Here is a 24,482-nt window from a genome sequence, read left to right on the forward strand (position 1 = left end):
CCCTTGTGATTTCTGAAGTGCCTAGGAGACAAGCCAGCGTTTCATAAAGAAAGGATTGTACTGTCTGGCTAACCTCAGAAGAGTCACTGAGGAGCATAGTGAGCTGTGTACACTAAACACTAACACATTTTAGTCATCAGAAATGGTTTTGGACTGTATATTAAAGGCACTGTGTAATGCACTGTGAGAGGAACAGGCCAGGTCTTGATTTTGGTTTGCAAGTATGAGTATGACTGTTCAAGGTAGTTCCAGCATGTGCTTGACATGTCTTAAATTCAATATCTGATGACAGGATTTGGGGATTTATTTTTTTTGAAACTTGAATTTTCTTTCATTAAGTGAAAAAGTGTACATTTTTTTGACAACACATTGCATAATAGTTTGAAAACACTTAGGTGTCAGTATGAAATACTGCGTGAAAGAAAGGAGACCTTTTTATGCAGGAGCAAGACAACACACTGTGTTTGGATTTGGTTTTCATTTTCTTCTAATGATGATACATGATTTGTGTAGGTAATGTGAATAGAAATCCACTTTCTTTTGTTGAACTCCACATCATCATTTGCATCTCTATTTTTGTCCCAGTTCTGCGATTTTTTTTTAAGGTTATCTTTTAGCTACTGCTTTATCTTACCTCACTTGAACAAGAAATTTTCAAAACACAAAGTGTTTGGCCCATTTCTTCAGACTGCTTTCTTCAAAGGCTTCCACTGGTGCATTATTGTCCCTCTAGTGATGAGGGCGGATCACCATGTTTTTGGAGGTGAATGGAGTGGCAGCTGCCCCATGAGAGCCTGCCAGGGGAGGGATGAAGGGAACACACAAGCTATTGTGAGACAGGAGCCACCATAGTGATTTGGTCTGTCATTCCCATCTGGGATGGGGTGGGATGATGGCACCTGTCTGAGCATCTGTTGAGTGGTAGGGAACATGAGCTGTGAGGGATAGGTGCTAGCATCTTATACAACTCTAGCATTACTTGAGCAGCAACACTTCATGTTGTAACATCCTTTTACAGTAAATGACATCTCTGAAGACACTCTTGCTGTCACTAAGCAAGCGTGTAGCAATGCCTGTGTTGCTAGGGGCTTTGTCACTGGACAGGGTGCTGTCTGGAAGCATGGAAGTGCATTGACTTTTGTCTCTGCAGTGTTTGGAATTGGCTTCACCTGTTACACAGATGGCAGCTGGTGACCGAACGGTGAGAGAAGGTAGCTGCTCTCTTGAAGGTTTGCCAGAGTCAGCCTCCTAACAAATCCATCCCATCATTTGGTTCCTTCTCATTTGCAGAGACATAAGAAAGGCAGGACAAGACAGTAGTTGAAGAGAAGATGGTTGACATCAGTAGAGAGGTATGGATTGACCAGTCAACTACATCCTAATGTGGTTTTAGTACTAAAACTGCTTGAGTTATGGTGGGCCCAAGGTCTGATCCAAGAGCAGAGGGGAAAGGGTTGAACAAAACACTGGTTCAGTGCCCAAGCAAGTGAGAGGAAAAGCAGATGAAGTACAGGACCATTTCCAAAAGAAAATGAAGTGGAAGGTTTACAATGCTAATGAAGCCAGGAGACCAACATCAGAAGCTGTCCTGAAACTTGGCTGGAGTGATTGTAGAAGCCTGTAATGAGGAAAAATTTTCAGATTTTCTTAAACCATAAAACTTTTCACTTGTTTTATCTTTTCCTCTCCTTCCCCACCACTGCCACTGTTGCTTCAAAAGAATGCTGGCGTGGCTCAGAAGGATTACCTCCCACTTGTTCTGTAGGCATTTTGTGTTACATCAAACAAAGGAAGGCACTGGCAGTATGTTTGCTGGGTCTTGCTAGTAGCACACCCACATTTTTTTCCTTGTAAAAGAACTGATTGCCCAAACACTTACACTTTTGTAGACGAAGAATTCAGCCAAAGAGAAAATATGCTAATAATTTTCTAAGCTGCTAATAACTGTAGTTTACTAAAGTGCAGCAGCATTGTAGAAGTGACACCAATTACCCAGTTGCATCTTGACTTAGAAATGAATGCACATGCAGAGATTGTGTAAATGTAACTGCAACTTCTGGAAAATCTGGGTGTAGTTGAGCAGTATAAGGGAAACACTGTGAATGCTGTATTGCTGACTACAATTAGGATTGAGTGCATGCCATTTCCCATTCACAGGTCTTTGTAATGTTGCAGGCTTTGAAAAGCCTTCTCCCTGTAGGTGGCAAATACCGAGCTGTTGGTCCAGGTTTATCACTGAGAAGTAAAAGCAGCCCCCTGAAAAGCTTGCTTTCTTGTGCCAAACAGCTGAGGCAGGGGGTCTGTGCATCCCACCGACCTCCTCCTCCAAACCTCCTCCCCCAAACCTCCTCCCACCCATGCTGTCCTCATCCTGACATGTGCCATTTTCCCATACCTATCCAGTATCCTGGGCAGGCTCTGTCCCTGGACTGCCTTGAAAAGCCTGTTTTTGTCAGCTGCTTCTCTTCTGAAGGTGATTCATTGGTAGATCGACTTCTGCTCCTCACAGGAGTGTCTGGAACATACTTTCATTGCCATGACCTTACAAAGCTGTCTCCAGATTCTGCCAGAATGTGTTGAGAAAGAAAATTGTATGGGTTTCCTAGTAATATTTTTCCTCTCTTAGCATTCCTCACTAGCTTCTCTGCCATTCCAGGAGCCCTCTTCATGCTGTTTCTAATCCCTAGCAAAGAAAGCCTCCTCCAATAAGTACCAACTGTTTCCTCAAGAGTTTTTGCTGCATAATTGTCTGTTTTGCTACATAATTGTATGTGCCAGACTAATTGAGAGACATACGCACTTCTAGAGTTACGTGCTGTCACAAATGCATGCCCTGATTAGACAGTCATGTGCCTGTGGCTTAATTGTGAGCTGTGGATGGTAGCTATGGTGAGAGAATGGGCTTTTAATTGCCGAGAGATTTAGGTAAAACACTGCACCTGTGGTTCTGTTACATAACATGAATATTCAAATATGGTGTGACCAGTGATGGAAGTAAGTAAGTAGACGTGCTTTAGTGAATGCGGTCCGGGGACCATCAGGGGTATATTCCCAGCTCCACGGTGTGGAGGAACTAGAAGCACAGAACAGGGGACCCTTCTGCTGTGGTTTGGCTCTGTGGGGAAATGTGTTTTAGTGGCACCAGTGAACATCTTCATTAATTGATTTTCTGTGTACATTGAAGGTATGTTCTTTTGGCTGCAGAGAATATGTAATTAGCTCCCAATGTCATTAGTGGCTTTGATCTGTCTGATTAGAAGCAAATATTAACAGGAACATAATTGCATACTCATGGTTTGTGTGGCAGAGTACAGCCATCAGTCCTCACTTTTTGCATACACTGCTCTAGGTACCAAGAAGCCCCTTTTTGCACCAGCAAGTCAAGCAGGGAATATTTAACCCCAAATGTCAAAAAGGTACTGCAGTGTTAAGCCTGTCGCCTGAGAACCAGTTGTGTTCATGAAGCTCTGCCAGCAGATCAAGTGCAATTCTTGCACTTCCAGGTTAAAAGAAATCCTATGTATGATTCTTTCCTTTCTTCTGTGCCCACTAGAAAAACTATGGACTTTTTATACTTGTTCTGTATTTGTTTGCAGAAAATCTGATTTCTTGAGTATATCTGTAATAGTACTAAAGAAGAAACTGGCCACATTTAGATATTTAAATGATGAAAAATACAATATATTTTAAGAAAAGTGCTGCTAGAAACTTCAGCTGGAGAATTTCTAGGTTCAGCATGAAGCAAAGAAGTGAAATGAGTAGAACCAGTGAAGTTTGTCCAGTAAAATGTATAGACAAAAGCAAGTTTTTTGTTTTTAAAGATTTTTCCAAAGTTTAAGCACAATATTTGTTGTGACTGAAGCCAGCATTGTCTTCCACTGTGTACAACTACATCATTAGTCAGAAAGACCTTCAAAGTGTTTTTAGATAGAGCTCTTCTGGCTGACTGGCTGTAAGTCTTTAAGGTATGTCAAATGTGTTTGACTGCCTATATAAATCCAATGGCAAAGTGATTGTTCAGGTCACTGGTAAATGCCATTGTGCTCCTTGTTGATCATCCTCTGCTGCAGTGTGTATTAATAGCATGCTGGATAAGGAACAGCAAGGATGGGGGTGACTAGCAGACAATGGTGCCTTGGCTGGTGGTCTCTAAGTTCACAGAGTTTGATCAGTGCCATTTGCTCTGCAAAACTGTGCATCACACATAAAAAACACATGGAAAGGGAGACAGAAAGCTCAGACAGCACATTTAAGCTTAGTCAAAGTGAATAGATGTGTCACTTTTGGTTTTCATGATGTAGGAAGTTAGCAAGATTTAGCAAGTTCTTTTTGAAGAATTGTGTTTAAAATTATTTTTTCTTTGAGGTTTTTTGAGGGATTTTTGTTTTGGGGTTTTTTGGGGGGAGGGTTTTGCCTTTTAGCAGTATAGAATTGTTGAGAAATTAATTGCCATGTTGCCAGCCTAATCAGAAGTTCCTTCAGACTTTCCTTACAGGAAGTTCATTAGGCTGCTTGATCAGTAAAATCTGCCTGTACCTTAAGATAAAGAGTGTTTTCTTTCACTAACCTCCTTGTGAGCAGAGGCAATATGTCAGGGAAAAATATGAATCCAGTGCATCTGCACTGCAGATCAAAGATGTGGGAGGGAGGAGACCATGACTCTCGTCCCTGTCATGCTGCTTGTGGTGGTCTTCATGCCATGGGAGTTGTAGATGCTTCCTGTCTCCCAGGTCCAGTTGTGTGTGGGTTTCCATGTGGGCTGGGGAAAGACCCTATGTTTTCTCAACACCATGTAATTTTACCCTATGTTTGATGACCAGGACTGAGCCACTGAGAAATGAGCATTCCCTGCCACATCCTTTTTCCGTCTTGGTATGAATCACGTTCCTGCACGTTAGCATCTGTTTCTGCGAAGCAGGGGCAGTAATAGTTTTCATCTGTAGAAGCATTATGAGATTTCCTTTAGGTGTGGAAAGCATTTTTAAAATACCAAGATCATAGGTGTGTTGTGTGCTGCATGTGCAAATCTTTGAAGACTCTAAACTGCCAAGTCAGTATTAACTTGGAAATCCAGCGCTCATTCTTAGACACAGACAAAGACACAGGCATGAAATAATGACAAAATGAGGGTTTTAAACAGATAGGGGATCTTAAATGAGAGTTTGTTGTTGTTTTAGTATCTCTTCCAGCTTATGGTAAGGTAACTTCCTGTTTTTTAATGGTTTTCCTTGCTTTTGCACTCTGAGGGAATGCTTTAATCTCAAGTTTAAGAAGTGCTAGGGTTTGTTTTTCAGATGGTGTTTACTCTGCAAAAAATGGACTGGGTGTTTTTTAGGACTTCATTGTAGTTTTGTTCTCTTATTTTAGAAATCTTCCAGAATCCCTGAGGATGACATCCAGTTGAGAAAAAACAGAGACCAAAACTGTGCCAATTTCTTGGAGCCAGCTGCTGTGCTTGCTACAAAGGAAGAGAAAATGGAAATTGAAGTTCCAGTTTCTGAACACAAAAGCATCACCACAGTGGCTTCTCCACATCCCATAGACAATCCAACCCACTTTTTTTCCCCTGCTACCAGCCGCAACGGACTTAAGGAAAGGCATGAATCTCTGGACAGTGAAGTTGCTAAAGAGATCAGATACCTAGATGAAGTGCTGGAGGCAAATTGCTGTGATTCTGCTGCAGACAGTACCTTTAATGGGACATCCTCCCCTGAGCCAAGTGCAGTCTCCATTATGGATGGCTCAGGAGCAACTGCTGGTGTCAGTAAAGATTCAGTACCCAGTGAAGGGGAAGAAAATGTAGCCGACAAGCAGGCACCCTTGAAAGTTGAGCCATGTGAAGTTAATGTAACAGATGAGAACCTCAAATCCAATGGCTATTCCTTGGATGGGATGAAAGAAGACACTAGTGAGAGTCTCAGGGTGCCAGGAAGTCCCACTTCTTCAAACAGTTCTAGAAGATCCTCTAAGGATGGAGAAACAACTCTTACAACCCTTAAGAAAGAGGCAAAATTTGAACTGCGAGCCTTCCATGAAGACAAAAAGCCCTCAAAGCTCTTTGAAGATGAGGAAGAAAAGGAAAAATACAGAGTCCGCAAAGTGAGACCATCAGAAGAAATGATGGAACTTGAAAAGGAAAGAAGGGAGCTCATTAAAAGTCAGGCTGTCAAGAAGAACCCAAACATTGCTGTCAAATGGTGGAACCCTCCCCAAGAGAAGCCCCTGGAGGATCAACTGGAGGAAGATCATCTGGAGTCTCACAAAAAGTACAAGGAGCGCAAGGAGAGACAGCAGCAGCAAGCTGCAACACCAGCATTCCCCAAACAGGTCAGATGCTCCTTTGTACCCCCAGAGCCAGTCAATATCAAGAAAGAGGATATTGTCACAGAGCAAATTGACTTCTCGGCTGCAAGAAAGCAGTTCCAGCTAATGGAGCATTCAGGTCTATCTCAGGGTCAGGCCCCACCAAGGCGGTCAGGAGCACCCAAGATGTTCTCCATCAAACCCTTCTACAAGAGCCTCAATTCTCCATATGTGGACAAGCCAGTGTCCTCTGTGACAAGACCTGTTTCAGTGTGTGGGCAAACAGGACAGCTTGAGGGTCACAATGCTCCTGTTGTCAAAGCGCAGAAAGTCTCCTGTACCTCAGAAGATGACAAAAGCACCCATACTATCACTGCGGACACAGCAAGAGACCTACCATGCAGTGATAGCCCCAGAGCTGGACCAGCCTCAAAACTGTGGGCAGAAGATGGAGAATTCATGAGTGCAAGAGCGGTATTCACAATGGTGAAGGATGATGGACAGGGAATTTTAGACCACTTCCCAAAGTCAGGTAGCGCCTCTTCTCCTCCAGAGGAGCTTGACTCCGGTTTGGATGATTTGTCTGTTAGGTCTCAGGATACCACCGTCTTAGAGACCCTTTCCAATGACTTCAGCATGGATAACATAAGTGACAGTGGTGCCTCGAATGAGACTCTGAGTGCCCTGCAGGAAAGTTCACTGGCAGATTTCTCCCTGCCGCAGACCCCACAGGCCGACACTCCAGCAGAGTGCAGGGGTGAAGGCATCTCCAAGTCTTTCAGTGACCCAGGCTGTGATTCACCCTCCTCTGCCTTGGCAGACTCCATGCTGATGGATGATCAGCTGGAGTACCATGCTGGCCTGCTCGTTCAAAACGCCATCCAACAAGCCATAGCTGAGCAGGTAGATAAAGAAAACTTCAAGGAAAAAGAAATCTCAGCAGAGAAAGATATGCCAGTCAAAGACCAGCCAGCCACCACCGGGCCACCTCCAGCCTCTAAGGAGCATCAGAACCCAATCTTTGAGCCACCCCAGGTGTCCTCACCAGTTCAAGAAAAAAGGGACACCATACCAAAGATTTCAAAAGAGGAAGACTCAGATCTCAGGGAAGGGAAGAGTTTGCAGCAGTCACCCATGTACTCGGCCAGCCAGCCATTCCTTGTGGAGGAAGGCAAGCATGAAGTCAGCTATTTTAGCAAGTATTCAGAAGCAGCTGAGCTTAGGAGCACTGCCTCCATCCTGGCCACACAGGAGGCTGAAGTGACCATGGGCCCTTTCAAGTTACGGTCAAGGAAACAGAGAACTTTGTCCATGATAGAAGAAGAGATCAGAGCTGCACAGGAACGAGAAGAGGAGCTGAAGAGGCAACGGCAAGGTCTGCAAATGGCACCAAGCCCTGTTACAAAGAGTGCACCACCCATGCCCAGCAGAACCGTGTCTTACAAAACTGCACCAGGTAAGAGCCCAGAGAGTCAGAAGCGAAGTATGATTGAAGAGTCAGATATGCTTTAGTTTTACACCATTTTTGAATGAAAACGTTGTTTTGCAGGGATGGGAGGGTCATGACTTTGCCTGGAAACTGCAGGCAGGAGGACTGCATGGAACAGCCATGCCGTTTGTGAGCACACTTGTGGAAGGTTCTGGTTTTTCACAAATGAAGTGCAGCCAGTACCTTAAGATGCTGATTGTCATTACTAAACCCTGTGCACTATTCATCCCCTCCCATATTGTGACATGACATGTCTGTCTCTCTGCTGCTCAGATCACCCTCTGAAATCTTAAGATTATCTCAAGGAAAAACTGCAGCAGTTTTTGCATCTGTATGGCTATTTGAAACACAAACATACAAGACTTTCCCTAACATCTGTTCTCTTGCACATCATTAAGGAAGTGAAAAGAGTAATGGAGAGTTACACAGTTGGGGGGTTTGAATCAGATTTCTTTTTCTGTATATTTTGCTTTCCGTTTTCAGGCCTTTCTTGGCCTTAATGAACGTTGACTTGTATAATGATCTCCAGAACCAAGAGTTGCCATGTATTTCAGCTGGTGTCATTCACTACTGAATTAAACAGGCAATGCAAACAAAATGCATAACAGATTCAGTAGAAGTCCTTCTCTGATCAATTTCTGGGTTCTTGTGGTGACATTCATTGCAACTGAGCATGTCTCTCTCCCCCTTTTCCTTCTCAAGAAATAAAATCAAGCATTCATGCCTTTTTAATATAACACAGAAAAATATACAGATAAACCAGAAACTTATACCAGGCTTATTTCTGTGTAGTGATTTTTATGAGCATATACCTACATATACATTGCAAAAGGTTTATTGATAGTGATGGATATGAAGAAGTCCTCATTTTACCCAGAGTTTACTTAGGTTCTGTCCTTATTTCCACTGGGGTAGACATGAGCTAGTGATGATAATTTTCTTTTGAAAGTCGTGGCAAGCTTGAATAAGATCTGAATTTAGTCCATTACACAATATGACTGTGAATTTTGGAGTGTTATGGAGCACATAAATAGCTAATACTTAGTTTTGTTTCTTCTGCAAAGAGAATGATTTTAACCTGTGATTTTACCAAAAAATGTAGCAGATATCAATCATTTCTTTGAAGTGCTTGCTATTGGTATTACTCATATAGAATAGCATTTTTTATAGGGACCACAACCAATCTGAGATGTTTTGAGCAATACCTGATAAGATGTGAGATGTAGGGTACATAGGCATCAGGTAGGAGGACTCATTGCATGAAGGTGTGCTCATGACTGCTTTCAAAAGCAACATCATCTACAGCTGAAGGTTCTCAAAATGAGGCTAATAATGATTGTGTTTTACTCACAAGTGTTGTTGGAAGTGCTGCTGGCACTAATGCTTGTTTTAATGGAGCATTTGGGAGAAGTGTACTTCTACTTTCTTTACGCAGCAAGCCATTTACTTTGTGTCTGTAAAAACATTTGTTTTAAGTTACGTTCTAGATAAAATTATAAACTTCTGTTTATAATGAATCATTCCAGACAGTTGCCTTTAAATGTCTGACTGCCACATGTTCAAGAAAGAAAATTTGATCTATTAGCCAGTGACTCAAGCTACTGCATTTTGCAGCTGGTGACAAGGCAAGAAATCATTTCTATGGAAAGATGAGTATGTGGCAATGTTTAAGAATGTCATTGATCAAAAAACCCACAAAGAGCACTGCCAAAGTAATTCTTAAGTCTTCTACTTCGGTGCTTTCTAAACAGCAGACGTACTCAGCATAGCTCTCAGCTGGAGGATGCTTGCTCAGCACCCCTAGTGATGCAGGGTGCATAGCCTCGGCTCATGCCATCCTTGATATCCCTTACCAGCTGTACTGCAGTTAAAGCTTGTAGGCATCCTTCAAAATAGGGAGGAGGAATACCATGCAATCCCTTGCAGGATTGCAGCAGCTTTCTTTATAATATTTACAGGAGCTTTTAATTATTGGCAAAAACAGAGGTAAGATGTAATTCATCAGAGCCAGAAAAGTCTGGCTGTAAAGCTTTATTGCAGCCAGTTACAGAGGTGATTTACAGAGCAGAAAAGAAAACCTGCTTCTAGTGAGCACAGTAAGGAATACGCTGTAGAATGTATCTGTTACTGTAAAATGAATACATAGTTTCACAAAGAAAAATAATAGTAATACTACCACTAATAGTAAAGAAAAATAATAATAAAGAAAAAACAGAAGTACTTCTGTCAGCCAATTACCATTCCCAAAGAAAGAACTGGCACTTCCAGCATCAGGATACCTCAGTAGAAAAGGATTAAGAGGTCAAGTCTAAATTTTAAAAATCTGTTTTTATTCCTTAAGTGAGGAAGTGTAAACTCACCAGAACTCTTTCAAGGAGGTATAATAATTAACTTAATTAGCAATGGCTTAACTATCAGGTTGTTTTTAGGTGGTGGTCTAGGCAGAGTAGCTTTACTAGGACTCCAGGTGTTCCCTGGTTATTTGTTACTCCTGCTCTTCTGCACTGCTTTGAACCATGTGTATACTTAGGTGGATAACAGAACTACAAACCACAAAAAACCCTGCAGTGAACTGCATTGTAATTTAACTGAAGTGTGGAAAATTAACACAATACATGTGGGTCTATGTGTGAAGTAACTGCTGAATATTTTAGATAGCAAATAGGCTGGTTTTACTCACCCTGACGTACAACGTTCATGCAGCTGACTCAGTTGGTCTGCCAACCACCCAGCACAATCCAAAAGGTCTTCTTGTAATAAACCTCTAGTGCTAACAAGTATCCTTTAAAGTTGTTTGAGGTGTTTTGGAACAACCTTTTAACCCATCCCGGATCATGGATCACTCCATTACTGACCACTGGACACAGGGTAATTTTTGGTGGAATGTGCACACAGGACAAGAGCTTCTCCAGGGTACTTCTAGAAAAGTTAACATGAAGAACCTGTGTGAACTCTTTTGCAAAGAGTAGGGGTTTCTGCATGAGGAAATTCAGAAAGACCAAAAAAGTGTCTGAACATGGCTAAATAAAGTCATTATGGATCCCAAAATATTTGTGGGGCTCTATTTAAATTTGAGCATTTCCTGTCACTTTGCTGCAGCTTCTGCTGCACTTGGCACAGCACGAGCAGCTGCATAGCAAGCCAGTGGCTTCCTCCTACAATCTGCAGATGGTGGAGCATCTCTCCTGGGCACAGCAGTTGAGACTATCTGATAGTTTATATAAGCAGGATGATGAGAGTGTGACACGAGGAGGATCCAGTGTAAGTTTGGTGATGTAATTCCCATGTCCATGTTCATTTTATTAGGAATATCTTAAGACTGTGAAGAACTTGTATCTAACTTCCCGTAGTGCCTGGCTCCAAGTAGTCCTTTTCATCAAAAGAGGTATGAAAATCATTAAATGAGAGGTCTTGATTCCATGAGGGCTTTTTAGTTGGAGAGAAGCCCTTTGTGAATATTTGCTGTTTCATGATGAGGCATGGGGAAATCCCTAAAACAAGAAGGTATGCCCAGGAATAGCTTTGGGAAGCTGCCACATCTGCCTTTTCGATGCTTGTCACTAAAGCATTGCCAGGTGAGGCACAAGGCACATTGCACTACCTGCATTCATCTAGAGGCACTCATGCAGACTTGCACACCCAGCAAGAAGTGTTGCCCACCAAGCAGTCATCTTCTGTTCTTCTCAGCTGATGTTGTCCTCAGCTATCAATACATGAAAGAACTTCAGGGGCTGGCATAAGCCTAGTGTGGGAGTTAGAGCTCAGGGATGCAAGCAGTCAGATACCATTAAATTTTAGGTAACTGCTTCCTCCAAATAGTGAGGCATGTATGTGTGCTGTCTTTTTCTATCTTCTCCGTACTTTGTTATCCTGAGTGGCAGCTGTGAAGCTTAAGCCTTTGTCAAAGGAGCCACTTCAGCTTGAAAACCATTTCCACTTCTATTTTTCACTAATAAATACCTACACTAGGAAGTCTCTCGGGTTCAGCTGTAGTTTGAAATTATTTTCTGTGTGGTAGGAGAAGCAGTAGCTTTTTGGCAAGATATTTCTAATGTTTTTGGCCATCACAAAATTTTTAATGTCATATATACATGTAAAGAATAAGAATCAGATACAATATGTATGCGTGAAATTCTCTTTAAAATCAGAATTTTGAGAAAGGCTAGAGCAAAATGTTTGTGGACGTTGCTGTTTCCTTATCCCTTTATAGGCACTGCTGTGGAAAAAAGCAAAGTTCATTCTCTTCAAGTATTCTTCTAGAGTGCTCATCAGTCATCCTCTGAACTCTTGTAGTGCTGTAACAACTCATTTGTCATTTGTTTTCTTACTCCCTCCATAGTGAAGAATGTCTGTGAATTGAGAGGATATTTGAGAGGTTCGTTGTTTAATTTGCTTGTTTATGTTTTTGTGTATTGGTGTTGCTCATCTGGTGTTCAAAAAGATCAAAGAAGCCCACCTTTCAGCTGAATTGGTAATGAGGCTCTGTATTATCAGAAGGACTTTTTTTTTGTCTGTCTCAGCTATCCCCTGACTCCAGCACAGACTGGTTTTCTATCACAGTCTGTCTTGCTGAACTGTCTTAATTTGAAAAATTTTCTCTGCTATGTAGATAGATACCTTAAAAAATGGCAGTGCATCTCTAAGTAAAAATTATATGTGTACCTCTAGATTTGGGATCCTATAACTTTTTATATATGTATAAATATATATATGGAATTTATGTATACATACAATACAAAGGTTGGACTTGATGATTCTGAAGGTCTTTCCAACAGAATGATTCTGTGAGTATATGAGTACAACAACTGATTGGCCTTTCAGCCAGGGGGAATGAATCTCCTTGAAGACACCCCCTTTCTAAAATGTAGATCTTCAAAACCTACGATTTGCTTTGTGTTCAGGGGAAGTGGAGTGGAAAGAGATTTTTTCAGCCATTAGGCTTGTCTGTAGGTCTGAGCGTCCTGTGATGTGTCTGCATCTGTGGGGGAAAGCAGAAGCTGAGCAGACATCAGACACCTCAGTCTTTCTGCATTACTTGCAAACATCTAAGGCAATTGCTAGTCTAAGAATGAAGTAATATAGCAAGATATCTGACCATTAATCAGGCATTTCATTTTCACCATGCTTTTTTTAGCCTCTGGACCTAATTGGCAAGGCGATGGTCCTTTACACTCTCTGGCTGAGCAGTCACACACAAGTGCAGCTGGGCAGCTCAGGACCTGTTGCTGGCCTCTGCTTTGGCAGCATAACTCCTGGTTGTCTGTGGAGCAAGTCCTGGTGCAAGCCAGAGAAGAACCTGGGCACACAGAAACTTCCCTTCCAGTGTCTAGGAGCGTGATACAAGGAGCATGAGTTCTCAGCCTCATCCCTACACTATGCCCAGTTTAAATTAAACCTTAATGGGAAACCAGTCATGCTGGGTTTTTCATCACTGATCAGAAATGAAACTGGCCTGGCCAGGGGATTTCTTGTGAAAACATCTCCAAGTATCGACTCAGATTTCACTTCTACCTTCAAGAATAAATCCTTTTGATTTTTACAGGAGGTTTCAAGGCTGCTCTCTAGTGGCTTCCGCTGTTAACGATGCTTTTTGAAGGAGCAGCCACAGTTTCCATTTGTCTCAGCAACAAGTTTCATGAAAATCTGCATGATCCTTCTGATTACTTGACTTATTTTTAAGAGGTTTGCAGTGCGCATTTTTATCTTTTGGTTGGTTGGTTGGTTGGTTTTCCTTATCCAGTGAAATGCCTTATTTCAAAGACTTGATGGTGGTCCCATGGAAGAGGAAATTAATTTTCTTTCAGTACTGTTTTCTGCTGTCATAGCTGAGGTTATTCCCATGACCTGTCACCATTACCCTCATTCTTCCCACCAGGACAAGGTGGGTGGCTTACCCCAGGTCAGTGTCTGGGAATTAGAAAGGAAGGCAGTTCTTCCCAAAGAAGCATGGTTTGTCCACCCCCTGAGCATTTCTGCAGCTCATAGCAGTGGTTTCCTTTTTCTGATGTGTCTTTTACCCACCTCTGGGGTCACTGTGCCTAAAACATGTTTCCATGGGGTGAAATGGGCTCAGTTAGAGAGAAACCTGACTTCTCTCTGACTTTTTGCAACCAGGAAACTGAAGAGCCCTCTTTGAATTAAGTTTATAGGACAGACACCTGATCATGTTCGGCCTCAAGTCTCCCTCCAGGAGCACCCTGTGCAACCTGCAGGAAAGTGCAGCAGGAAGAAGGAGCACCAGGGATCAACCTGAAGCCTTTCTTGCTTACAAAGCATATATAAAGCACTGGAAAAAGAGAAGAAGTCAGCAGTGCTTAATAAGATGCTGTCTTTCGCTGTCTCATGCATGGTCCCTGTGTGCTGTATTGTCTGAGCCAGAAAAAAATAATCTTGCAGTTTTCCAGAATCTTAAAAATATTTCCGAACCACTTAAATGTACCCTGTAGGAGGGGACAGTGGTCATTCAAGCAGATACTACTGTCAACAATAGTGGTGGATAAAACTTGCGTTGTATCATTTGGTGACTCTTGTTTTTGTTTTGTAAAAAGATTTTGTATAGTGTTCTGGTGTAGTGGATTGCAGGAAGAGGGAGAGTGTTTTTAAAGTCTGTGACCATCCTGATTTATCAGATTGCTTCATAGATTTCATTCCAAACTGGTCTTTATTCAGACTGTGGTGAAAATGCTTCTCCAACTGTCATCTTTGGTAAACGCCTTGTGAGTCCTCAGTTTAGAACGGATCATTTTTTCATATCATTTCAGGGAAGATAGAGAAGATCAAGCCTCCTCCATCACCCACAGCAGAAGGCCCGGTCTCACAGTCAGACCCTCCACCAGAGGAGACTGCAGGAGCCCAGCGGCCCAAGAACCTGATGCAGACCCTCATGGAGGATTATGAAACACACAAAACTAAGAGACGAGAAAGGATGGACGACAGTAGTGTAAGTGCATTTTTACTTCTTGCTTTTTAACTCTGTGATACAAATCATGACTTGTGAGAACCAAGAGATAACAAAAAAACTTATTTCACCAGAATCTGCTCAGAACACACTTGCAAGTGTGTAAGGATTTTAACACATTTTAAGAGCCAAGTGTTTGAAATGGAAGAATGCAGGCCAGTGGGGAAGAAGAGAGTGTCACTGCAAATACTGAAGGCAGCTCATATTAAATTTCATTTTAGTTGATTAAATTAACTAATGAATAAGACCCCTGGGTAGCTGCACTGCAACTGGTAGATTCTGTAAATTCACACATCACCAAGACTCTCCAGTGGGTTATTTAGTGACTCTTTGAGCTTTTTGGATCAAGCATGTATTCACACCTGTGTTTTTAAACCACAAAGTCCTATCCCAGCGTTCTCAGGATTCATTTTAAGTTGGTAACTTCCTCAGGAACCACTCCTTGTGGAATTGGACTGGGAATGTCTCAGAAATAAATTTGGATCCTTCAATAGTCAGCTTGCCATTTCCTGCTGGACTTGTTTTTCTTCCGTGGAAACAGTAGTAGAGTTTAACCCAATGAAGGTGTTCTTTTTTGTAAGCACTAATAAGACCAGCTATGAATTTTGTGGCTAGAAGTATTCAAATTCAGATACAACTGTTACGCAACCTGTTTTCAGCAGACCATGAGCTGTCTTATTCAGACTCATTATTTCTGTGGGCAGTGAGTGCAGAAGGTAGTGAGATACAAATGAAATACAGAACTTCTTTAATGGACACCATGTTTGGTGAAGCAGCCACAGTCCTCCAGGCATTTCCCAAAGATGTCAGAATCATGACCCTAGTGCCAAGGAGCTCATGCTCCAGCAAACTGCTTTCTAGTAATGTTCATCAAGGGCTGGGTCTCATTTAGGAGCATAGAAGTAAGAGAAGGTTTGTAACACAAATACTGCACTAGTCTGGCACTTTATAGTCATTACTGGTGAATATTGCACAGTAACATAAGATACTTAAAATCAGAAGGAATCCACTGTGAAAGAGTCCTGTTGCACTTTTGTTGGCTAATTAAAGTGCAAATAGATTCATTACCAGCACACACCAGAAATTTTCTGATCCCTTATTCTACTGAGGCCATTGAAAAACAAGATTTACATTCTTGCTCCTGCCTACCCAAAATCCTATTAGAGGTCTGTGTTCTGTAGCAGCCAGGGAGAACTTCCTCAGACCAGCAGGAGTGTTTTGTTTTATCTCCCTGCCTCTTTCCGCTCTCTTTTGGTAAACAAATCCCACCATTGATGGGCAAAGATAATTTAAATAAGAAGTCCTGCACTTGTACCACTGTCAGTTTGAGATAATATTTTACATGCCAGGCTAAACAATTATTATTTAAACAACAAATAGCTTTGATTTGTCAGCAGAGAACATTTGAGCAGTGTTCTCAGGAAAAAGGATTTCTGTAACTACAGAAACAAAAAGAGAAATCACTGGACTGTTTTTAAAAATACATGAAATATAGTGGGGGAAGGAGCATAACTGACAACCAGACAGAGAGCTGCCACTTGGAGCATGACATCCAGAGAGCTGACCATGGTTCAGCATTGTTCTTTGTGACTGAGGGGAACCAGAGACTCCCTCGAGTAGTGGAAGCAGTCAGGGTGCCATGGCACAGCAGCCATGATCTTCTGAATGGGATTGTGAAGAGGTTTGATGTCCATGGAAGCTGTATCATATGTACTGAACACACCAGCAGTACTGATTTACTTTCTCCCTGCATAAGACACACCAAAAGACAGGGTTGTTTCAATAGGATATCTACCCTGTCCCTCCTTCAGGCATCACTGCCTTCTGTTTTATGTCTGGCTTCAGTGGCTACAACATGGCCTCTCTGGCCAGGGCTTGTAGGTTTTGCCTTTCAGAAACAGAGGGCAAATTAACTGCATCTGTTCTTGGAAGAACTTCACTGCTCAAGAAAGGGGGCAGTGTCTTCCAGAGTATGTGTTACAGTACAGGTTTCAACAGAAGAGTAAAAGAGAAAAAGCAGCAGCAGAAAATGGGTCAAGCACTGATGGTAAACAAGACTGAAACTGGCCAAGCAACATAAATAACACCAATTATCTTTCTTTTTTTATTGTGACATGCAAGTTGCTTGAAATCCTATACTATGGAATGTGCCAGTTCTTGCAATTTCTTTAATTTGTTCTTGTTTCCTAGTTATAGCATGCTTGTTCAATGTACTAATGCTGGTCTTTTCCCTTTCTACCAGTACACCTGTAAATTACTGTCTAGCAAGGTTACTTCTGAGGTACTTTTCAACTGCTTGTTTATTTTTACTTCCTCTTGCATGGTGATTCCAAGTGCATGTTGCTGTAGTTGGTGTTTTCATACTGTGTGCCAGTGCCATTTCATATCGAAATTGGGATGCCAGGGCTGTGTGTGTGTGTGATATCCCCTCATACTTCTCATCCACAAATATTTGTGTGGCTGGTTTTCTTACACTTGGATTCTGGTTACAATCAATTTCTGTCACAGGACAGGCTGTAATTAAAGGGTTGGGAGCTGATGCCCAGGACTTGAACATTCCTGAGGCAAGAAATGAGAATTTCTTCTTAATCACTCTTACCACTTAGCTGGCAAAACTAAACTTGGGATCCAAGCACCTTCAGATGCTGAGTGGAACTGCTGTGGCTTTTCTTCAGTATTTTGTAAAGAACCTGCACACCAATCTTTCACCTGTGGAAGAAGAGTAGGATCAAATGCATGACCTCATTCTGTTGCATTTTGTGAACCTGTCCTTGTCTTTGTCTGTTGAGATGTGATGACTGACCACAGTCCCAACAATCAGTGTTGGCCTCAGGGTAGAAGAAACCCAGACCTATAAAGGAAAGGGTATTTAGCTTGACATTTGGTATTTTAGTACAGTCCTTGTCCCTTCAAAGCTGGAATTTGCCAGAGGCCATAATTTTAAGAGCAAGTAGTTGATACTAACTAGACTTTTGCAATGTTCATTAAGAACGAGGTGCTCAGAAATGTGGATATTTTAGTTGCCTATTCTGTGCAGATTGTGATAGTGACTGATACTGATTTATCCAACATAAGCATTTTTTTATAAAGATGAATCTTCCATTGTTTTCCTGTTCTGTAACATATTTTACCAAATCAGCTACCTCAGGAAAAGTACATTAATGTTTTCTGTCCTGGAGAGTAAGGCAAAGTCAAGTCTTTCCTGTTCATTAAATAATTTAGTATGGGTTTGATGGCACTGATACAAGCCAGTGATTGATCTTTTTGTAGCGTATTTATAGAGGGTTAATCAGTGTAAGTGCAGTGTGCTTTCAGATGGTTTTAAACACAGATTAGGCCTCTTCTCCATAACATCTGCATAATAATCTTAAGTCAAGATTTATGAACAGCAAGTAGTAATCACAGTGTTCAATGTTGTGTGAAAGGCAAAAGCTCACCTTCTGCTGGAAAGAGTTGTGTGTGATCCTTGTATAATGATAATGACACAAGGGTAAGGAGCTGGAAATGAATGTGTGTGAATGGGAAAGGCATTAGAAATAAAAATGGCGGTAGGACACAGAAATCCTGTATGCAGGTGAAAGTATGTCTTCTGGGTAATCCCCAGCATCCAGCCTCAGACTGAAGAAACTGTGTGGTTCTCACTGGAAATCTTTAGCTGAAGCCAGGTAGTTGTTTCAGAAGGAACAGCAAAACTTGGGGCACGATATGCCCCTACTCTATACTGACTTCACAGCAGAGCTTTCCATAATCCACTTTGGTTCCGGAGGTGGCTCAATTTTAGTCATTGTTGTCACCACTAAAGCTGCCCCAGCTGTGCTTGCACCAGCTTGGAGCATGGCCTTCTGCACAGTCAGCCTGACAACTCCACTCCAGGAAGCAGCAAACAACCCCCCAGCAAGGTACAGTAACTCCTGAAGTTAAGCTACATGCAGCAAAACTGCATCCTGCTTCATTAGGATGATGTGGTGGCATCACCCCCAAACCCCTGTATTAAAAGCACATCTATCTGCTGTTTTAAAGAGACTTAGGTGCATGCCCATATATGGGATGTTTTTATTCTTGAAATGTTGAGCTTTTTTCTTTGCAGCTCTATGTATATTAAAGTTTACAGGACATTAGCATGAGCTTCCTAAATACCAGTCATGCTGTTGGAGATAACTGCAGTAAGGTGATATTCATGCAACATTAAAGGCTACAAAAAACAGAAGACCAGCATACTATATTTGATGTCATAGGACACACAGTTTATGTCTTAATACTGACCAGCAGCAGTTTAATACTGTTACTGTCTTGTTTCAAGTAAACACATTTTAATCTCAGATACATAGCTCCTGGTGTATTCAGTGAATAGACTAAATAGGGATAGTACAGGAAATACCTTCATACTGGAGAAGTAGATGTTCTCTCAGCAATTCCAGTTTTATTGAAAGCATTTAGGCTGTCATTCCTGAGCAGAAATGCTCACATCTGCAGAGGCAAACAGCCTGTTCCTTGAATTTGTGCTTTACGGTCTTTGTGCACAGTGTGCTCCATGGATGTGTGTTCTGCAGCAACTTTACTGCATGGTACTCACAGATTTTAGATATCCGGACCTTTGCATTTTCTGGGTTTCTTTGGATAGTTGGTTGGTTTGGGTTTTTGGTTGATTGCTTTGGGGGTTTTTGTTTGTTGATTGTTTGGTTTTTTTGTTCTACCAGGTCCAGATAAGAAGAAGCAGTAAAATGTTAAGCTCCAGAGAAATTGTTCTGCTTCCACATCAATTTTGCTACTACTGTTCAACTTAGCCTGTAATGTATAGTAGTCAGTTTTCTGAGTACTTAGAAAACGCCACTATTTCAGTGGTTAGGATAGATATTATTTGGGCTAAAGCATATATATATATATTGCTTTTTTTTGCTGTTGTCAGTAACAGGGCAATTACTGTTAAATCTGTTGGAGGGAAACTCAGGACAGGTTAGTCTTCATCTTTGAGATGGATAGAAAAATTAATCTTATACATAATAGTGGCAGCTCTTTCAGGTTTGTTCTTTTTTTAAGTCCTCAAAAAATAAATTAAATCTGTGCAGAAAGAACCGTGTGCAATTCTTAGAGAGACATCAAGCTGCAGCCACAAGATCCACACAGTAATTTTTTGCAGAGGTGAAGAGTGGTTCTCACGGCCGTTGTATCTTTTGTCTCCCTCACACCTACTTCTGCTCTCCACATTCTTCCTCCCCTATCACAGCTAGTATTTAAATCATCTCTCTCCCAAATAAGACATTTTATGTAACATTGCTTTTTTCGCATATGTGGCCTTATCATTAGGACATAGTTAGTTCAGAGACTGAAGAAGCCTAAGTTTAAGTGAAATGAAGTGTCTGCTTCATGATCTTTCCAGTTGTCAGTGTATGCATCACGCTTGCAGTTATAAACCCTTCCTGCCTTGGGACACCCTGAGCACCCAAGCTGCCCCAGCCTGCATTGCTCTGCTTACACCCACTGAGCTGATTTGGGCATCATTAAGGAGGGCAATATGAGGCGTTAAGACAGCATTTTGTAACATGACCAAAATGCAGTGTGTTACAGACTCCCAAAACAGCCACAACAGTAAAAGCAAAAGACTTCCCTTCTTTTGACATGCTGTGGAAAGCTTCTGGGTCCTTCACTCATGATGGGTCTAGAGTCAGCCCTGATACTTGCCAAAAAAAAAAAAAAAAGAAAAATGAAGATCACTTGCTATTGTTAGGCAAGCAGCTTCCTGGGTCATGAATTCAATGCTCCATTGAGGAGTCGCAATTCCCCACTCAGTCATTTCAATTGCTGGTATAATTATGCCACTGTTTCCTCTGGCGGGTCTAAAACTGACACAGCTTTGTAAAAGCAAGGGTTGTTTTAGGTCAAACACTTTTTTCAGTAAATTAGAAGAATAATTCTGGAGTAATTCAAAAGGACCTTTAATTTATATGCTTGTTGTTTTGATACTGAGCCAGGCATCACTACTTGTTTTCCTGCCAAGTCTTAAGTCCACGCTCAATGCCTGCATGGTATCTCTGATGCAAATCCAGATACAGCTTTGGTTGGAGACACCAGCAAACTTTGCAGAAGTAGACAAGCCTCTGGGCATGTTTGCAGATCTGGGATAAATGGAAGAAACCCTTTTTGCCATCTTCTAAGACAAATACAATCTGTCTGATCCAAAACAGGAATCTTCAATGTTTAAGACAGTTGCAAGCCATCACTGAAGACCTTGACAACATTGTAATTTCCAGCAAAAAACCCACTCACTAGAAATGGTTGTAAATTTTGTAAAATTCATATTATTTTCAGCTGGAATACTTTTACAGGCCAAATTCAGCAGACCTCATTAAAGTATGTTGTGGCAGTTTTGGTTTGAAATTTATGCTGAATGATGCACTGACACTCACTCCTGTTTTGCTTCTCTGTCTTGCCTTGATTAAGTGTAACTCCAATACACAGCTTATAGGCCAATGTCTCAGACGGATGTTCTTTCTTGATTTCAGTTGGTTTTCCTTTTTTTTTTTAAACATAAATACAGAATCATAGAATTAGCTGGGTTGGAAAAGACTTCTGAGATGATCATGTCCAATTCTTGATCCACTACCACTGCAGTTACTAGACCATCCCACTAAATGCCACATCCAGTCTCATCTTGAAAACCTCCAGGGATGGAGAATCTATCACCTCCCTGGGCAGCCCATTCCAATGCCTTATCACCCTCTCTGTAAAGAATTTCCTCCTAACAGCCAACCTAAGCCTCCTCTGACAGAGCTTAAGGCCATGCCCACTTGTCATACTGATTGTTGCCTGAGAGAAGAGACCAACCTCCACCTGGCTACAACCTCCTTTAAGACAGTTGTAGAGAGTGATAAGGTCTCCTGAGACTCCTCTTTTCCAGGCTGAACAACCCCAGCTCCCTCAGCCTCGCCTTGCAGGGTTTGTGTCCACGTTCCTTCACCAGCCTTTTTGCTCTTCTCTGGACCTGCTCCAGCACATCAGCATCCTTCTTGAACTGAGGGACACAGAAGTGGACACAATACTTGAGATGTGGCCCCACCAGCGCTGAGTACAGGGAAAGAATCACTTCCCTCATTCTGTTGGCCACAGTATTCCTGATACAGGCAAGAATGCCATTCGCCTTCCTGGCCACCTGGGCACACTGCTGGCTCATGTTCAGCCTCCTGTCAATCCAAACCCCCAGGTCCCTTTCCGTCTGGCTGCTCTCCAGCCACTGTCCCCAGTCTGTAACACTGCAGGGGGTTGTGGCCAAAGTGCAGGACCCGGCACTTGGCCTTATTGAACTTCATCCCATTGGAATCAGCCCATCTCTCAAGTCTATCCAGATCCCTCTGCAGAGCCCTCCTGCCTTACAGCAGATCAACACCCCCGCCAGCTTGGTGTCATCAGCAAATTTGCTGATGATGGACTCAATCCCCTCATCCAAATCATCAATAAAGATGTTAAACAGGACTGGACCCAACACAGACCCCTGGGGAACACCACTGGTGACCGGCCGCCAGCTGGATGCAGCTCCGTTCACCAGCACTCTCTGGGCCCTTCCATCCAGCCATCTCCTAACCCAGCACAGAGTGCCCCCTGTCCAAGCCATGGCCTGCCAGCTTTTCCAGGAGCACGTTGTGGGAGACAGTGTCAAAGGCTTTGCTGAGGTCCAGATAGACACATCCACAGCCTTCCCCTCATCCACCAACGTGGGTCACCTGATCATAAAAGGAGATCAGGTTGGTCAGACAGGACCTGCCCTTCCTAAGTCCGTGCTGGCTGGGTATGATCCTGTAGGTGCTGTGTGATTGCAGTCAGGATGATCTGCTCCATAACCTTGCCAGGCACTGAGATCAGGCTGACAGGCCTGTAGTTACTCGAGTCCTCCTTGTGGTGTGATGGAGAGTGGCTTACACCAGCTCCCTCATCATCCTTGGGTGGATCCCACCTGGCCCCATAGACTTTTGAGGGTCCAATTGGCTCAGCATGTTGCTGTTTCCTCCTGCACTACAGGGGGGCTTTTTAGCTTCTTGATAACGATCTACAGGCTTGTGAGGACAACTTGTCTTACTGTTGAAAAATGAGGTAAAGAAGGTGTTAAATACCTCACCCTTTTCCTCATCCTTAATAACAATGTTCCCCCCTATGTCCAAGAAAGAATGGAGGTTTTCCTTGCCCCTCTTGTTGCTATTGATGTATCTGTAGAAGGACTTCTTGCTATCCCTAACAGAAGTGGCAGGATTGAGTTCAAATTGTGCCTTTGTCTCTCTAAATTTTCTTTATACATGCCCTAATTACATTCCTAAGCTCTTCATGAGTAGCCAGCCCTTTTTTCCACAGTCAGTAAGCTCTCTTTTTTTACTCTAATTTCCTTCAAAATTTCCCTGTTCAGCCAGGCCTGTCAGCTTTCCTTTCAGCACACTTGGGACAGCCTGTTCCTGAGCATTCCAGACTTCTTTCTTGAGGGATGTCCTGGACCCCTTTGTTTTCAAGGGTTGTTTTCCAGGGTATGCTCTGAACCAGTCTTCTGAATAGTTCAAATATATAAATTTTTAGGTTTATGTTCACATTTGTCCTCTACTGGGTAAAACAGAAACTACTCAGCTGTCATTCCCCCTTCTCGTGGTTGCCCTCCAGAAAGAGGAGGCATGATTTTTGGCAAAATTTTAGAAAAAAATCCCTCTAGTGGGCTTTGTAGCCCTGGTCAGTGCTGAGAAGATGGAGCTTTAGTTAAAATTTGTCTCTGTTGGCCAAATTTTGCCTTAGTTCTTTGGCTTGTTCATAATCAAAAGAAACTAGGAAGACAAAGAAATAGTAACACTGGCAAAACTCCACCCTATCTTTAGCTCCTGAAATGAGACCTGGGACTTGGCTTAAATGTAATAGTGCATTCTTATTCTCATAAGCAAATTTAATATGGCCTGTAATTTCAGCTGACAGTTCAGACCTAATTTTCTGATACTGCCTGTACAGGAGCTTAGTATCTCCGTACTTTTCCAAACACAGCTTGTCACACCCGAAAAAAGAGTTTCTTTAGTCTTAAATTATTTATTTTTATTCCAGTCACGGCTTAAGTCCTCACTGCATCTGACTTTGTACACAGAAGGTCAGAAGGTCTGCTGCTACTCTCCTGCAGTCAAGGAGTGTGCAGAACAGCTTGCAAGAAGCACTAGGGACTAAAGATGGACAGCATTGTTTCAGTGAAGAATCATGTATTTATTCTGGGAATATTTTACAATTTTTTTTTAACTGACTTCAAAAATTTCAAAAGTTTGCTCTCTTGGGCGGGCTGGTTTCAAACACACTGAGGGTGGTGAACATTGGCAGCTTTGCATTTTGATCATGGAGCTGTTATTCACTATTGGTCAGAAAATAACATTGCAAGAAGGCTCCAGATGCCTTTATATCTCACTCTGCTGCATGGAAAACACCCACAGCCATGCGTTACTTGCTGAGGAGTACATCAGACACACATCACAATAATGTATTTTGGTGCCATCTAATTTTCTTTTCAACTCTTTTAAAATACATACTAAAACTGTTCCTTACTTTTTTGTTTGTTTATGTGTGTGCATGTGTACAATACATAAACGTGTGCGTTATTTCTGCATGTTTGACTGTGTATATGAAGCACTTCTAAATGTATTGAGGCCCATCTTGTATGAGGCTCTGTAAGTCTTCCATGTGTAAATCTCCTTTCCCATGTGCATGAAGTGATTTTTCACTCCAGGAGCA

At 42.1% G+C, this 24,482-nt stretch overlaps 1 protein-coding gene across 4 annotated transcripts in view; it reads left to right on the plus strand.

Moving 5' to 3' along the window:
• The window catches only part of PALM2AKAP2 (PALM2 and AKAP2 fusion), a 281,930-nt gene that overhangs the window by 253,273 nt on the left and 4,175 nt on the right, over nucleotides 1-24,482 (plus strand). For 3 of the 4 annotated variants that reach the window (XM_071579901.1, XM_071579904.1, XM_071579903.1), the window contains 3 exons: nucleotides 5,368-7,759; nucleotides 14,554-14,732; nucleotides 16,993-17,031. In XM_071579901.1, the coding sequence (XP_071436002.1) occupies nucleotides 5,368-7,759; nucleotides 14,554-14,732; nucleotides 16,993-17,031 (2,610 nt within the window). The remainder of the gene's footprint in view (nucleotides 1-5,367; nucleotides 7,760-14,553; nucleotides 14,733-16,992; nucleotides 17,032-24,482) is intronic. The other variant, XM_071579902.1, reaches the window with a different exon arrangement.

The sequence above is a fragment of the Pithys albifrons genome, chromosome Z, assembly GCF_047495875.1.
Source record: "Pithys albifrons albifrons isolate INPA30051 chromosome Z, PitAlb_v1, whole genome shotgun sequence".
Classification (NCBI taxonomy): domain Eukaryota; kingdom Metazoa; phylum Chordata; class Aves; order Passeriformes; family Thamnophilidae; genus Pithys; species Pithys albifrons.